Below are 18,214 nucleotides of genomic sequence, written 5' to 3'. Positions count from 1 at the left end.
GGACTGCTTTCTATGCTCTTAAAGCTCACTAAAACCCTCTAGGATGGATGTTGTTGATGGCTCTCGCACCGGATCAGACTCTTGTGATCGTTTTGGGCTCAGGCTCATAGACCATGATGGGCTTGGAAGGCAACTGCATGGACTTTGGGGATTTTATTTTAACTTACTATTCTTTAAAAAATCTTTTGCACAAATAAATGCAAGCAGCACAACCATTTCAGATAGGATAATAATAATAATAATAATAATAATAATAATAATAATAATAATAATAATAATAGTAACAAAAGTTACTTAATTACATTTTAAAATATATTTTAACATAGAAGTCTATCAAAATCATTAAAAAATCTTACCACCCCAAACATCAATGTAGTGTATAGTATAAACAGTAGTGTATGTATATATGATGTTTTACAAAAATCCCAGGGAAATTGTGTTTTATCAGATATTTATCACATTGTGGTGTCGCACAAAACTTGTGTCCCACCCAGCAGTCGTATTGTTACGTATGGTCCACCACATGCCTAGACTGGAGTGACACGTGGGTCATTCTGCTGAGTCTTTATGCAGTGGATTAGCAAGAGTAAGTTTTAGCTCATCTCTCAAGCTCCCAATCATTCTGTCTGTTCATCTCGTTTCCAGTTCTTCTTCGTCGTCTTTTACTTTTGTCTTTACTTTTGTTCTTTGTCTCACCACCTCATCAGAGAAAGCAACATTTTTGTTGCAGCCATGAATCAAAAGATTGTTCTGATCACTGGTTGCTCTTCTGGCATTGGATTGGCACTTGCTGTTCGTATTGCCAAAGATGAGAAGAAGAGGTTTATGGGTAAGACCAGTTTACAAAATATATACAAATATTGTGAATATAGGTTATAGTAGTATAATAGGGGTGTAGATCGAGTACAAGTGTGAAAGTTTGCTTTTGTATTGCACAAATACATTTCTGAATAAACCTCAGATTTTTGCCTGCCTTTGTAATCACAATCTTATGCTAGCATGTCCCCAAAATGTTACCCTGTTACAACTGTATTCAACATATATATATAGCCTAAATTCACAATTTTTTTTTTTTTTTTTTTACTTTTTAAAATTCCTCCTTAATGAATTGACTTTGCATGTTGAATATTCCAAGTAAGCATTTGAGCATTGGTCTATTAGTCATTAAATCACGTTACCTGCAAATGTTAACATATTAGTTCACATGTTACCTGCAAATGTTAACATATTAGTTCAAAGAAATTTAGGCTATATTTTTTAGACTTGGAAGCTTAACAAGGAAACTCGTTAAAGGAGAAGATTCGGAGGAAGCAGCAGGTCATACTTTGGGATGCACGTTGGAGATCAAGCAGTCATTATATCATTCTAATGAGAAAATTCACACAGATTTTGTCAGTTCGAACTTGCACACGAAGGGAAATATTCACAACAACTGTGCTCTGCTTGAATGAGGACTTTGTTCCCCATCTGACATAATTTAGACTGGTCACTGCAAATGTTGGCAGGCTAGTGGAAGTTTAGCTAAATGTTTTGTCATTGGCAGTGTATGCCACCATGAGGAACCTGGCCAAAGGAGAAGCGTTGGTGGAGGCAGCAGGCCGTACTTTGGGACGCACACTGGAGATCAAGCAGCTCGACGTGTGTGATGAGAACTCTATCAAAGCCTGTGTGAGCAGCCTTCCCATGCGTAGAGTCGACATTCTCAGTAAGAATTTATTATATTGTACTTCTTACATAAAAACAATTTTCCATTGTTTCAGTGCTCTAAACAATATTATCTCAATTATAAACTGTTACGATACGTTTATAGTATATTGAATGAACTACACTATATCCATAGCATTTGGCAGCTCTAATACTATGCTGATATTAGTAGTAGTATGTACTAATAATATTTCTAATACTTGGTAGGATCAGAGGTAACATAATATGGAGCCCTGCACATTTTTATGGGAACCGGAGCTTCTAACAGCAGTTGCAATGATGCAGTGATTTAACTAATCAGCGATTGGCTCTTTTACTTGGCTTTTTTAGGGCGGAACATATTCTACCATGTTGCGCGTTGCAGTTTCTCCCCTTCATATGGAATAGTCTTTGGTCATGTCGCTGCGTATTATGTGTTCAATCTATGGGCTTTAGAAAGTGACATCGCCAACTACTGGCCTGGCATGCATAATACTGCGTTTTCATTTTGACAATGTTGTCGTGTGTACACACTGTGAAAAAAATTCAGGTCTCCAATTGAAAATGTTCTAGTGACTGATCGCATCTAAATTTTTCAGAGGCCGAATTTTATTTTAGTGAATTAAATTGCATCAATTCACAGAATTCAATTCGGCCAACTGAAAAACTGTATATGTGGTCAGTCACTAGAAAATTTTCAATTGGAGACTGTTTATTTATTTATTTATTTATTTATTTATTATTTATTTATTTATTTAACAGTGAGTGCACAACAAACTAGTTCTTTCTAGTTTTTTGTACATTGTTGTCATGTGAATGTGCCCTTAGATAAATTGTGGCCATGTTGTAGGGGTGAGCGGGGCACAACCTAACGTGGGGTTAGTTGTTACACACGTGCATGGTTTAACATTTTCCACACATGCAAGGATGATGAAACTTAGTGTATTTACTACTTGCCATATCAACATTATTTAGAGAAAAAAATTGCGCCAAATTTTTAATATATATATATATATATATATATATATATATATATATATATATATATATATATATATATATATATATATATAAATAAATAATATATAATATATATATATATATATATATATATATATATATATATTAATATATATATATATATATATATATATAATAAGGAGATGGACATAATTGTAATGCTTATGTGAAAAGGAATTCCTGCCTTTTAGTTCAAAGAGCATTATATTATATTGGATTCTTTGTGGTGTGGATATAAGAATCTAAGGACATTGGTTGATGTCCTTGGCTGACTTTATAACATGCATGTAAATTTGGCTATTAGAGTACATTGATCTTCGTGTCATGTTTGTGGAATCAGCTTCAGTTTCCTTTTCCGACAAGAAGACAATTTAGGCTTCACCCACTTAAAGGTACAACATTTTGCATTCAACGTTTCTCTTCTACATGGCATAACACAAGGTTATTCAATTACAGTGACCCTCCTGTCACCTTTAATCCATCTCGCCATTTAGCTCTTTCTTTGTCATTCTGATGTTTGAACAACAAAGAAACCTCTTAATAATATTTGCTGCCACATGATCAGCTGATCACACATTTGCATTAGGGTGTACTGATTTACCAAAATAAAGTGTGTTTTAAGAACACTGAAAATACAGTAATAAACATGGACAATCAGGTGTTATTTACAAAGTGCTTTTGAAATTGTAGATAAGATAAATAAATAAAAATAATATACATTGTTTAATTTATCCTGAATCAATATTGTTGTTCCTACACTTCTGTTCTCTGTGTTTCAGTTAGTAATGCTGGAATGGGAATGATTGGCCCCATTGAGTGTCAGAGCATCGATGAGATGAAAACGGTCATGGACACCAACTTCTTTGGGCTTGTGCGGCTCATGAAGGAGGTTTTGCCTGATATGAAGAAGAGAAAAACAGGCCACATTGTGGTCATCAGTAGTGTCATGGGGATTCAGGGTGAGCCGTACAAAAAAAAAGAAACAACAGCCAGTTTATATTTGCATTTGAGCTCTTTACACCAGTATGTGAGAGAACAAATTTTCATACTTAAAAGATTTACAACCACTTGAAGATCTGAGAGGATTCAAAGGGATTTTACCATCTCTAATCATGTTCATGTTTATGTACGCAGGTATTTTGTTTAATGACATTTACGCTGCTTCCAAGTTTGCTGTTGAAGGGTTCTGTGAAAGTCTGGCAGTTCAAGCTCTGAGATTCAATCTAAAGTAAGTTATCATAGTATATAGCACTGGTCCATGCACTGAAAGTCCACTGAATTTATCTAAAGCAATATTCATAGTATACAACATAAGGCTTAGTATAAAATATGACTAGTAAATACACAAAAACAGAGGTGCAATAAGTAGCACACATCCAAAGTGTGATGGAACTACTCAATTTCAAGTTTCAAAGAGCTCAGTTCTAGTGTTCATGATAATATATTGATACAGTAATTTAGAAAGTTCTGGTGTGTTTCGAAAGCATTTAATTACTTGGCCCTCACATTTAAGTTGTCATTGTAGGTCTATTTTATTTGCGTCTGTGCAGTATCAGCCTTATTGAACCAGGACCTGTCGTCACAGAGTTTGAGCGCAAGGTGTATGAGGAAGGTTTGAAGATAGACCTTTCCAAAGCTGATAAAGTAACTGCAGATATGTTCCACAACATCTACATGAAGAATTACGGCCAGATATTTGAGAGTCTTGGACAAACACCAGAGGACATTGCAGAGGTACTTGTACGATCCAAACAGCAGCAGCAATCTACCATTCCAATAGATGTTTTGTTTTATCTGAATTATTAATAATCCACATGTCGTTTCTTCTCTAACCAGCACACATTCAAAATGATTACAATGGAGAACCCACCATTTCGCCATCAGACTAACACTCTGTACACGCCCATGACCACCCTAAAATATGCAGATCCAAATGGTGACCTTCCCATAGAAACCTTCTACAAGATGGTGTTTGAACACGACAAGGTGTTCAATGCAAGTCTCAATTTCCTCAAGCTTCTGCGTTGGAGAAGCCGTAAGAGCTTCACTTTGGAAAAAGAAAAGACTGCCTCTTAAAGAATATTCTGTGGGAGATTCAGAAAAGCAGGTTAAGCGATATACCTGGGAATGTTTACTTAGAGTAAATGGATAACTTCTGGTTCCAAAAAAGGTAACTTTCAGGTATGCAAGTAGCCATATAGAAAATTACGCCCTTAACATAACCTCCAGAGCAGTTTAGGTTCCAGACAGTCGCATATATCCCAAATATGTGGCCAAATATTTTGTTATTATAATTCAGAATTTACAAATACAACACAAAAGGTGCAGTCACATTCAAGAATTTGGGCATAGAGCCTATTGTCTATTATCCATAGTGTAGCAATGCTTGAAGCACAGCTCACATATAAGTTACTTAGGCTTCTTTCTGTTGGTCAATGTGGTATATTCGCATGACCAGCTTGAACCTGTTGCAAAGCCTGCATAAATCTTTCTCCCTCATGTGAAGTTCCCAATTGCGTGGATTCCGCCCACGGAAATTCGATGAACAGTAAATGTGACTACATCTATATGCACATCACACCTTATCACCGAAGTGTCAGTAAAATGGCTAAATCAAAAAGATCTATGGGTTGTCCAATCTTGCTATAGTGAACAGAGGTCTTCAATCCTGCTCCTGGGGACCCTGTCCTGTAGAGTTTAGCTTCAATCCCAATCAAACACATGAACCAGCTAATTAAGCTCTTCAGGATCACTTGAAAATCAAAGGCCACATCCGAAATGGCATACTCTTGAGTAGGTACTTATTTTGAAAAATTACATGACCACAAAAAAAGGACATTCTGTATAGCATGAGTGTGAGTAGTATGAATATAATCTGGATGTATTCACCATGTTGTCATTATCATGTGACCCATCAGCGTCAGTTGAGTTGTGCCACTGCCATTCATAAATCTTCCCCCATTGCCTCATGGAATAATATAGTGTCCATCATATGCACACTTTCTTGCCAGAAGAAGGTTATCCGGGTACATTTTGACTTTTTATGAATACTGTAAATTCAAGCATGCTACTCTTGTCACATACCGTTTTTCGCCTACTATAATGATTTTGGATGCGCAAGAAGTTTAGAAATAAAATTTGCTGGACAGGGGGAGTAGGTTTGCAACAACACACCTGTCAGGAAGTTTTAGTGAACCTGATTAGCTGGTTCAGGTGTATTCAATTAAGGCTGGGACTAAACCAGAGCCAATTCAAGGTAAGAAAAAAAAAGGTGTAATATGTCAATGGATTCATGCTGATTAAACCCTATACAGAAGCTCTATGATCTGGCATCCTCAACCAATAAACTATGATCTGGCATCCTCTACCAATAAACATTTGTTTCGGATTGATCAATTTTTGAAGTTCACACTGAAAAAATAGCTTTTTTACATTTACATTTATTATTTTGGCAGAGGCTTTAATCCGCAGGGATTTACATACAAGTGATTCATCTTAAAGAGGCAATACACAAGACAGGAAAGTACAAACTAGAATAGGATAAATAAATAGTGATGGCATATACAAAGGAATAGAGATAGTAAAATAGAAGTTATTCATTTATAGTAGGCTACAGTTAAAGAGTTAAGAGCTTGATCTTCCTGATGTTGTACAGTGCAAACTTGCACATTGTTGTAGCAGTGTGATCTTTAAAGATCAGCTGATCATCAAAGATGATCAAAAGATTCATGGCTGAACTTGATAGGATTATTGTTGCTGAACTTAGCTAGATGGTGAAAATGTGCCATAAGAGGCTGGGGAAACAAAAAGCTGTCTTTGCGAGATTGAGTTGCAGATCATAATCTTTTCATCCATTTGAGATCTATGCAGCTACTGTTGGATCATCTAGCTATAATAAAAAAAGTAATGCTGTCATCAGCCAAGCAATGCTAGAAGCAAATTAAGTCACAAACAATTTTGCAACAGGTAGATTTCAGAGTTTAAGGTATAGTAATTTAGTGGTGGTTGGTTTTTCTGCTTAATAAGAATATCTCTGGATAAACCCTGCTGGATGGTTGCCTTCCAGAAATTGGATGAGAAACCCCTTTTATACAGCCATATTATATTATCTAGTAAAGACTGCTTTCACACTGTACTGTACTACTGTACTGTTCCTAAACTTACCAACTTTGTAAATGTTTACAAAGAAAAACTGAGAACACACACACAAAATCTGTGCCTCGTTAGGAAACAAATGACAATTGAAAACGATATGTGTTCTAAAATGTCTGAAGCTAAAAAAACCTGTGCCCATCATAAACAATTTTCTGCTAAATCCTTCAACTCTAAATGCTGAAAATCTGCAAAGCCTGTTTGCTCTGACTTTCGGCATTCAGCACACGAGTTCAGAAATCAGAGCACAAGTTGTGTATAGTGTATTCCAGCCTTAAAGGCAGAGTAGGCAATTTTCAGAAAGGCTAGCAACAGCAAGCTAGCTTTGACAGCACAAGTTCCGACCCTCACTTCAAGGGATAGTTCACTTTGAAATTAAATGTTGATATGTTTTAGCTTACCTCATGGGCATCCGAGATGTAGGAGTATTTGTTTCCCCAGTAGTTTCAATTTTGATCAATTTAAGTCAAACTGTTCTTGTCTGTGCCTCACATAATGCAGGTCTATGGTCACCACCTCAAAGAGCATCACAGAGAAGTCCAAATTAAACAATCCCCCATCGTAAGTACACACTGATGGCCTAAGACACGAAACGAGCGGTTTGTGTGAGAAAACGAACAGTATTTATATCGTTTTTACCTCTTGTACAAACAAGAGGTAAAAACGATATCCGGTAATAAACTGTCCTTTTTTGAAAAGGACCTGTATATATATATATATTCATTTAGACCACTAAATGACTCAGTGATTGCTATCAGGATGTGAAGAGACTGTCAACCAGCATAACAAAAAAAAACTACTTTTAACTATTGCCTTTAAATTAATAACCATATTTATGGAAAATGCAAATCAAACAAAAGTTCTGTTAAAGATCATTTCATTATGGAAAAGTCCGATTGCATAGCAAACATTGTGCAATCCTTTATTTTAAATCACAGCGAGCTGGATAAAAGTTTGCAAATTGTTTAAAATAATGTTACCTGGAAATTCTGTTCCATCCATCAGCTGAAGACATCTGAATAAATTGATCTTAATTCATCTAATCTTTTTTCTTTTTGTCATCTTTAAGTCTTAATAGATAATCAATTCCAAGCAAAAACAAAAAACAACTTTCAAACTTTACCTGCATAAATACTTTATAACTCAAAACAAATAGAAAAAAAAAAAGTTAGGGGATAAGGGAAAGACTATTATTCTCACTTTCCATTTCTTATTCTTATTAAGTGGGTGATTAATGTAGCCTACAGTATGTCATGAATTAAACTAATAAGTTGTTTTAACAACTGTTAAGAAAAACATGAGGAACTATAATAGGCCTATAGAAATTCTACAATGTTTCAAGCAAGGGTGAGGGTGACATGAGAGTTTTACAGTTTGCACTTTGTAATTTCTAGCTATACAATTCGCTAGCTATGCAATCCTGGTGGCAGTGGCTCATGTAGATTCATAGACAGTAAAAGAAATGGACCGAGCGTTCCCATTGACGTCAACGGCGAAAGAATGAAGTCAACCTAGGAGCACTCACTTCCTGATGGCTGAGCGAACTGCGCAGGCTCAGACTGAGCTTGACGGCGTAGATGTGACGTGAGCCTCCTGTCTGACAGCTGTGAGTCTTCTAGTAGATGTTTAAAGCGAAAGCTGAATCACGTTGTTTAAATATTTTCTCCCGTTGCTTTTGGCTCACTACCCAGCAAGCAATTTTGCGTCTAAAAGACGTCTAATAACCGTCTAAACACAGCCCAGACGTCTAGGCTAAATCAAGGCTAAACTTGGGCTGTCAGTGAAAATCTAATAGACGTCTAATCATAGCCCAAAATTAGATGGCTACTGAATGGCTACATCTATACGTCTAATAGACAGCAAATATGGGTCTAGGCTAAATCAAGGCTAAATTTGGGCTGTCAGTGAAAATCTAATAGACGTCTAATCATAGCCCTAGTCATCAAATAGACGGCTAATGAATGACTAATATATACATTTAATAGACAATAAAATGGCTAAAGGATTCTTTTCACTCAAATATAACAGTAAAATAACAATCAATCAAAACACATTAAATATAAAAGTTTTATTTAGAAAGAATATTAACAAAAGAGACAACTTAAGATAATACAAAAAGATTAAAACATAAAAATGACCAAATAAAATGTTAAAAATAAAATTAAAAATAAAATTAGGATAAGAAATATGGAATATTAACAACGTAATATAATGAAATAAAATATAACAAACTCTGTTGCTGCTGGGAAGTCGGTCATCATGGCATCTGCCAAATAAGAAACAAAACATTGCACAAGAAAAGCTATGTTGACATCATAATTGTTTACTTTATTTACAGTAATTGTGATGAAGTCATTCTCTTTTGCTTGGATGCGCACTAAAGCTGGGCTATAAAAGGTTAAGATACATGTATGTGACATGTTTAAAGAGATAGTCATCATTTACTCACCCTCAAGTTGTTCCAAACCTGTATGGGTTTCTTTAAACGTCTCAGATGTAAAGTTATTCACTGTCAAAATGACTCAAAAATGAATGGGAGTCAATGGGATGCTAACAGCAGGTGATGGCTTGGTTAGCAATGGCAGCCCCTAGGGGTGGAACGCTTTCCGAGCGCTAGATTACCCCCTTGTGTAGATTGTCTACAAACCGGAAGGTTGGTGGTTGGATCCCCGGTTCCACCTGACCAAATGTCTAGGCGTCCACCTAACCCCAGCTGCTCCCGACGAGCTGGTGCCTTACATGGCTGACATCGGCGTCGGTGTATGAATGGGTGAATGTGAGGCAAAAATGTAAAGCTCTTTGGATGGCCATATAGGGGCTGTTAAAAGCGCTATATAAATGCAGTCCATTTACCATTAATTCTTATAGTGACTAATGATTTGTAAGTCTCACACATTAAAAGCTTACTTATGCATTACAAAAGAAGGTGAATACCTCAATAATGTATGGACTGTTAAGTCAGTTATACCTACTGTCGAAGCAGCCAGTTTGGTAACACTTTATTTTACAGTAATAACAGTAAATTATCAGTAGCGTACCGTGGCGTTTCAGTCAGGGCCTTCACTAACCACACACACACACACGCACACGCACACACACACGATCAACAAGCCCCACGCCGTCGCCATAACAACACCCCCCCCCCCCACGTTTGTTTTTGTGACATATGGGTATGGCGTTTAAATGAAGTCAAAAGTCGCGCGCACGAAAACCACGAGCACGCGAATAAACCCAAGCGCGCAAAACAGACCCACGAGAGGAAAATAGCAACGCGAGAGCGCATCTGTGCACCCGCGAGAGCGCATCTGTACAGCCGCGAGCGCATTTGTACACCGCGAGCGCGCATTTGTACACCGCGAGCGCGCGAAACAGTATTTAGGGGCGGAAATGAATACTAGCGCAAGCCCCTGCTGCTTAGCGCGCACAACTGCAAATGAGCGCTCGCGTGACTACTCAACACTCGCTCGCTCCTCGAGTTGACTTTTGACACTTTGAGGGCGGGGCAATGACTTTTGTCTTCCCACCTGTGATTGGTCATTTGTTTAATCAGTTTTACTCTTGTTTAAACATGTAGCAGGACTAGGACAAGGCACGTTTTAAGGAACCATTATGTCGGACCCTGAGTAGGTAATTTAATTTTTAAGTCTTTGTGTTTCGAGTGCAATATATTCAATATATGAAATTGTATTGTACAATTTCGAAGGTATTTTGTTTACAATCATCTTGAATAGTTTGTATAGGACCTTAACACTTAAAAAAGATAAGCTAATTTAAGATAAAGCTGACTAACCCATAAATGTAGGATGTTAAAGGTTAGTTTTGACCTACATTGACAATATACAGTAAATAAGTCATGGCTGAGTAGCATTTCTAGCTACTTAACAAAGCTAGTATCCTAATGTATAAACAAAGCAGCGTAAATGCATCTTTGTGATTTATTTATCTGACACATGGTGCTGGATGTTCCGCTTGTGCCCGTATAAGGTCAAAGAGCTCTTGCAAAGCCTGGGTGATACCACCCATTGGGCCACTGAATCTGCATTAACGACAACAGTTGGGGCAACAGCCTTAGTCCTAATGGGTTGTTATCATAGCTATCAAAATCCAGTGTTTTGTATTTTGCGTACGTGAGTTTTTGTTGTACATGTCTATTAAAAAAAATTAAAAAATTAAAAAAATGTACTGTGCTAATTAATTGAGATTTCTTACAGCTCTTACAGGTTGTTGGCCTTGTCTGTTTCGTTGCTTCTATTACTCTCCCCTTTTTTGTAAGTCGCTTTGGATAAAAGCGTCTGCTAAATGATTAAATGTAAATGTAAATGATAGCAGGGGATACTTGTATGTGACTGGACAGGGCCTCCAGAATATACAGCTCCTGACGACACAGAAACTCCAGATAATCTAAATCCAGTGGTGTTGTGCTGAAGGCCTGTTGCAACTTGTGTAAAAGATTTGCCAAAAAGTGGTGTCTTAGCTATTGACAGAACAAAGAATAATTAATGAGATGTTAAGATACCATGTCACTTTTGTGATAAACACACTTCAAAAGTTGAAAGGGTTACATTATCTCTCATCCTTTGAGTCCAGGAAAGTATTTAAAAAAAAATAGATAATGAGCATCAAAGTTTGATTTTACTTACTAATTTCCCTATTTCAAACATGGTCTTAGTAGTACATCTATCAAAATTATTTTCTTAATTGTTTGCATATAGGATGACAGAAAACATCAAAACGTCACTTTTTTTTGTTTTACACTTTTTACAGGGTCACATAGACCATCAGCTGAAAAACGCTTTCAGTGATGTAACCCTTAAGTTTCACTAATGCCGTTTGTAATGTGTTCTAATCATTTTATAAACGGCATTACGATAATAGCAATAGGGCAATAGGGGTCGGTGCTGTGGTTTGAATAAATTACAAAGATTGCATTTACGCTGCTTTGTTTAGTACATTATTGATGTACTTAATGCGATGATTTATTTACTGTATATTGTCAATGTAGGTCAAAACTAACCTTTAACATCCTACATTTATGGGTTAGTCAGCTTTATCTTAAATTAGCTTATCTTTTTTAAGTGTTAAGGTCCTATACAAACTATTCAAGATGATTGTAAACAAAATACCTTTGAAATTGTACAATACAATTTCATATATTGAATATATTGCACTCGAAACACAAAGACTTAAAAATTAAATTACCTACTCAGGGTCCGACATAATGGTTCCTTAAAACGTGCCTTGTCCTAGTCCTGCTACATGTTTAAACAAGAGTAAAACTGATTAAACAAATGACCAATCACAGGTGGGAAGACAAAAGTCATTGCCCCGCCCTCAAAGTGTCAAAAGTCAACTCGAGGAGCGAGCGAGTGTTGAGTAGTCACGCGAGCGCTCATTTGCAGTTGTGCGCGCTAGGCAGCAGGGGCTTGCGCTAATATTCATTTCCGCCCCTAAATACTGTTTCGCGCGCTCGCGGTGTACAAATGCGCGCTCGCGGTGTACAAATGCGCTCGCGGCTGCACAGATGCGCTCTCGCGGCTGCACAGATGCGCTCTCGCGTTGCTATTTTCCTCTCGTGGGTCTGTTTTGCACGCTTGGGTTTATTCGCGTGCTCGTGGTTTTCGTGCGCGCGACTTTTGACTTTATCTAAACGCCATATATGGGGACATTCCATAGGCGCAATGGTTTTTATACTGTACAAACCGTATTTTCTATCCCCCTACACTGCCACTTGCCCCTAAACCTACCCATCACAGGAAACATTCTGCATTTTTACTTTATAAAAAAAACCCTCATTCTGTATGATTTATAAGCATTTTGAAAAGTGACATGGCCAATGTCCTCATATTTCACCCTCTCCTGTGTGTCATAATACACACACACACACACACACACACACACACGCAAAATACAATAATGCACTGTACGCAATACTACTTCGAACTTTGCTTTCATAGTGTTCGTTGGGAAGGGGACAAGCAAAAAGTACATGCGAGACAAAAAGGCAATTTGACTATTTATTGATGATACTGCACTCACGTGTCACCGTTTAGGCAAATGGTGAAAAGAATCAAAATCAGCTGGCACAAATATTCTTAAACAAACAAAAATACGGACCATCCAAAGAACATACAGAACATCCAAAGAAACAGAAAAAACACTGCTTGTTAGCTAACATTACCGGCTTGACATCAGGATCGATCATTCGCACGCAGCCTGTCATCCGCGGCGGCCATAGTTTATTTCACACAGAATTCTCACAACCCGCGAAAAGTTCAGACGGCTGATGACATCAGCAGGGGGTAGCATCGCTGGGCCTCTGGGCCGTTCTATCATTACACATCAAATTTTGATTGGCTAATGACCCACGTCAGTCAAAGCTATGGTCCAATGGAAAATAGCAGCTTCAATGGAAGGCAAGCTATTCTACTAGTGCTGGTCCTCGGGGCTGTGATGCGTTTAGATTATGACATATGGAAAATACACCAAAAATAAATACATTCTTTCTGGAAATATAATCGTAACTATATATATATATATATATATATATATATATATATATATATATATATATATATATATATATATATATATATATATATATATATATATAAAAATAATGATTTTGACAGGGGCAGCAGAGAAGGCCCTGCTGGCCCTGACAGCCCACCACTGTAAATTATGCCTAATTACATAAAATGATGCAACTAACCCTAAGTAATTAATATTACGTGGTACTTGAATATATAATTACACTGTAACAATGATATCTTAAATAAGTGTAACCGCCAGTTTTTATTTAGAATAAGCTGTTGTGGTTTGGCTAAAACCTGACAGTCCAGCTATTGTGTATGGGCCACTCCCAAAAATTATATTTTGCATATTCTACATAATGACTTGACATGGGTGCACCTGAATTCTATATTTTGAATTTAATGCAAATCGCCTGACTGGGTGTGGGAGCTGTGGGAAAATAATTAAAATAAATAAATAAATAAATAAATAAATAAATAAATAAATAAATAAATAATGTTGCCATTATGTAAGCACTCAAGGTTTCAGAGGGGGAAAAGTTTGAATACAGCTCAATTTCAGTTAATATTCTCAATTAATATATATTCACTTGTTACAGCACCACCTTATGGCTAGGTCTCTCAAAAAATGCCTTGCATATCCCAAATGTAATTATGAGCATCACATAACATTTAATGATCTTCTGGATTATGATTTAATTGGTTGTTCACTTTTTTTCTTTTTTTTGTATTGTCCTATTTATATTTTAGTAGACTACGCAGTATACTTCGATCAAAGAAAAACATCCAAAGCATTAACATTTATGAGGAAGATTATTTAATTCGTGCCCCTCATGACCTAAACTTAAAATTTTGGGTTCCTTTGTCAGCGTGTAGCTATTGACCTGTAATACAATAGTATTATATTACAATAATATAGGCCTAAATGTATCTACACAAGTAAAATACAAAGGAGGAAAAGAAAACCATTAGAAACAGTACAACTTCGCTGCTTGGACCCCAAGACATTACTTATTTAAATACTATATTTAAATGAGTTTAGAGATTTGCTGAAGGGGCCGAGATTAAATGCCTTAATTTCTGTTTTTGACAGTAGGCGGCAGTAACGAGCAATCACACGAAACAATAACAGGCAGAAGAATCACAGGATATCCGGAAGTGTTGCATTGTGGGGTTCATTTCGTTGATCGCCAACCGAGTGGTTGAAGTAATGAATTAAGAGCTTCGGGTGTATAAAAATTTCCGCTCCGGGCTTTAGCTGATCAAGCGCAGCGTTGATTGCTTTATCCAGGCAGCTTGAAAATGAACGATCGGAGCTGAATCATGATTATAAACGCGCACGGGAACAGCAGCAGCACTGATGTGTGGATGTGGAGAGTCAGCGTAAACTGATCAACCCAAAGGTACTGGCGCCTCTCATCCTCCAAACACTTAAACGCTCTCCCTGAATTTGAATTCAAAGCTGTATTCATAACTGCACTCTGCCAGACGGTGTTTTAGCGATCTGCTGCAAGAAAGGCGACCACATCATCCGAATCTCCACACAAAGCCTTCGCCGTGGGTGTATCATCATCAGCAGCCCATTCATCAGAACCTCATCGCTCGGAAGCGTCTCGGCAGCTCATCCCTCATGGCCTCTTCATCAGGGAACGACGATGACCTGACGATCCCGAGGGCGGCGATCAATAAAATGATTAAAGAAACGCTTCCCAATGTGCGAGTAGCAAATGAGGCCAGAGAGCTGGTGGTGAACTGCTGCACAGAGTTCATTCACCTCGTCTCATCAGAGGCCAACGAGATCTGCAATAAATCAGAGAAGAAGACTATATCCCCTGAACATGTTATAAACGGTGAGGATGGCACCTCTTGATGTTTGAGATTACTAACAGCTCATTTTTCCTTTTGGAAGAGGGTTTGTGCAGTCAGCTGAAGTTAAAGAGGTAGTTCACTAAAAAAATGTAGTTTGCATGCCATGCACACTCACCTGTGTTTCTTGTTTGAATCTGTTGAACACAAAATGAGATGATAGTGACTGACAGCCTCTTTCACCATTCACTTTAAACGACTCATTCGCTAGCTATACAATTATCATTGAAAACATATTAAACCACACTCCACTGCTGGTCTTAGCTGCTCACCCAATGTTGTGAGTCTGGTCAGGTGACTTTTTTATGGGTTATTGTGAGACTTCTTTTTCAAGAAACTAATTAGGTTGGTTTAAATGGGAGTTCAAATTAACATGAAAATGGTTTGATAAGCTCCAAACTTTCTTCTGTGGAATGGAAGGCCTTTTTTGTCTATAAAATGAGTCAAGTGAATCTAATGCTGTTTTGGACACCAGTGACTTGAATTGTATGAAGTTTATTACACAGTTCTTCAACATATTCTTCTAAATAATAGTAGTAGAATGTAAGTAATACCCTCATGTTGTTCCAAACCGGTAGATGGGGAAATAATGCAATTTTGTTGGGATAGTTCACCCAAAATGTTTAATTTGATGTTTATCTCCTTACTCCCAGGGCATCCAAGATATAGGTGTTTGTTTCATCAGTGGAACACAAATTAAGATTTTGAACTCCAACCTTTGCCATATAATGCATGTAAATGGGGTGTTTTTTGACAGTCACTGTGAGTAAAAAACACAGACGAATCCATATTAAACCCTGTGGCTCTTGGCGACACATTGATGTCTTGGGACATGAAATGGTTGAATTCTGTGAGATTGTATTCTGTTTGTCGTCACAAGCCACAGGGTTTAATATAGATTTTTATTTCTGTGTGTTTTTTTACTCTCATAGTGACTCTCATAAAAACACCCCATTGACATTATACGAGCAACAGTTAGAGTGAAAAATCTTTATTTGTGTTCTACTGAAGAAACAAACACACCTACATCTTGGATGCTATGGGGGTAAGCAGATAAACATTGCATTTTCATTTTTGGGTGAACTAACCCTTTAAATGTTTTGATCAAATTCACAACAGTGGGTTTGAGCCTACAACCTGTTAGATAATGGTTCAGATCTTGGACTAGACTTAATATACACAAGATTCAGTATTTCAGTATTAGTTTCACATTTATACAAAACATGGATGGATATGTTTTACTGTATTGTAAAAGGTTTACAGTGTTAAGATAATGGTTTCTTGTTCACTGCCGGTTGTGCATTGCATATCTCCTAAAAACCAATGTAACAGTGAATGCTTGTTTTGTTTTTCTTTAGCACTTGAAAGTCTAGGTTTTGGGTCATACATCGCAGAAGTAAAAGATGTTCTGCAGGAGTGTAAAACTGTAGCACTTAAGCGGAGAAAGGCCAGCTCCCGTCTAGAGAACCTTGGCATTCCTGAGGAAGAGCTACTTCGTCAGCAGCAGGAATTATTTGCCAAGGTAAATAAGCTTTAAATGCATTTTGAATTATTTATGAGACTAAGCTATCCAGCCTTGTAACAAGATTTCAGGCGTCTCTTCTGATAAGTGGTGCTGTCTTGCAGGCACGGCAGCAGCAGGCTGAGTTAGCGCAGCAGGAGTGGTTACAGATGCAGCAGGCCGCCCAACAGGCACAGTTAGCGGCGGCTTCAGCCAGTTCTGCTCAGCAGGCCGGCTCTTCCCAGGATGAAGATGAAGAGGACGACATGTGAAATCCGGGCAGGCTTTCTCCGAAGCACACAGATAGATTGACCTATATAAATATATATTTACAGACATGTAATGTCTCCCACACACACACACTGTCCTCTGTAAACCTTAGCAGAGAAGGACCTCTGCAGTGTTGTCTCCTGTATAAACTTTTAAATCCCGGACCACCAGTATAAATTCATACGGATGGTTCAGGGGCAGTCATGGGTACTCTCCTGTGATTTTGATGCTATGTTTGCCTCGATTCACTTGTTAACTAGAACTATTAGCTCTTGAAAATCCCTCTTTTCTTTCTGATTTGTTCCTGATTTAATTGAAGGCGGTTGTCATCGTTTCACCGTATGTGTGTGGGAAGGATGTTAAGTCATGTGCTGTGGCTGTGACGTAAGACGCACCATGTTAATTGTCATTGGTTAAATTCAGGAGCCGCTGTTTTGAATGGCTGCATCCTGTTTTAGGCGATTTTGCGTATTTCTCTTATATTTGTCTTTGTAATATAGTTTGAAGAGACACAATTGGGGAACATTTTTGGAAAGCGATTTTTACAGCCGTTCATCCCCGCTTCCGTATTTCTCTTTGTTCTGCTGAGTGAGATCAGAGAACATGATTTGTAATGTAGGATGTTGCTTTTTGGTTCATTTTAGTTCAAGTAAGGATAACGATTGTGTGTAGATAGGCTTTTACCTGCCCTGTGTTCAGAACAGTATTCCAAGGAAAAGATTTACATGTGCAGAATAATCTGTCTTATAGTACCAAAGAAACTATGAAATTTCAGTCACCGGATAGGCTTTGGAAATCTGCTCATGGTATTTGCTCTCTGTATGACACGAGTGCATTGGCACAGACTCTGCCGAGCGCTCTAACTCACACTTTGTACAATGTTTTGATAGCAGATTTTTTACAGGTGCAATGTGTAAAAGTGGAGTTGTGAATGTGTGGTTAATTCATATCTTGTGATGACTGGTAAGGTGTAGTTGAGAAGCGTATTCACATGCCTTGGCAAAAGCTGTATTCTCTAAGCAATAAAGTCAACCCGTTTTATAGACAGATTGTTGTTTTTTTTTTTTTTTTTTTCTTTGGTTAAAGAAATGAAAGTTATATTTTTTCTTGTGACTTATATCGGTTATGTTTTGCTATTGCCGTTATCATGGGGCGGTTGTCCTGTCCTTGTGCCAATGATTCTCTCTCTAAA

General features: G+C 37.5%; 2 protein-coding genes across 2 annotated transcripts; both read left to right on the top strand.

Annotated features, from left to right (window-relative positions):
* The first annotated feature begins 539 nt into the window (after positions 1–539).
* zgc:109982 (uncharacterized protein LOC553564 homolog) lies at positions 540–5,338 on the top strand. The gene is made up of 6 exons (XM_067458384.1): positions 540–829; positions 1,544–1,705; positions 3,483–3,662; positions 3,838–3,931; positions 4,254–4,437; positions 4,540–5,338. The coding sequence occupies exons 1-6, from the start codon at positions 733–735 to the stop codon at positions 4,777–4,779; spliced, it is 957 nt and encodes a 318-aa protein (XP_067314485.1). The 5' UTR covers positions 540–732; the 3' UTR covers positions 4,780–5,338.
* A 9,184-nt stretch (positions 5,339–14,522) lies between these two features.
* dr1 (down-regulator of transcription 1) lies at positions 14,523–18,069 on the top strand. Its single transcript, XM_067458383.1, has 4 exons — positions 14,523–14,788; positions 14,874–15,235; positions 16,610–16,773; positions 16,878–18,069. The coding sequence occupies exons 2-4, from the start codon at positions 15,016–15,018 to the stop codon at positions 17,022–17,024; spliced, it is 531 nt and encodes a 176-aa protein (XP_067314484.1). The 5' UTR covers positions 14,523–14,788; positions 14,874–15,015; the 3' UTR covers positions 17,025–18,069.
* The last annotated feature ends 145 nt before the right edge of the window (positions 18,070–18,214 follow it).

Source organism: Pseudorasbora parva, chromosome 12 (assembly GCF_024679245.1).
Source record: "Pseudorasbora parva isolate DD20220531a chromosome 12, ASM2467924v1, whole genome shotgun sequence".
Lineage (NCBI taxonomy): Eukaryota > Metazoa > Chordata > Actinopteri > Cypriniformes > Gobionidae > Pseudorasbora > Pseudorasbora parva.
The sequence above is the reverse complement of the archived record's forward strand: the minus strand, read 5'-3'. Positions and strand labels throughout refer to the sequence as shown.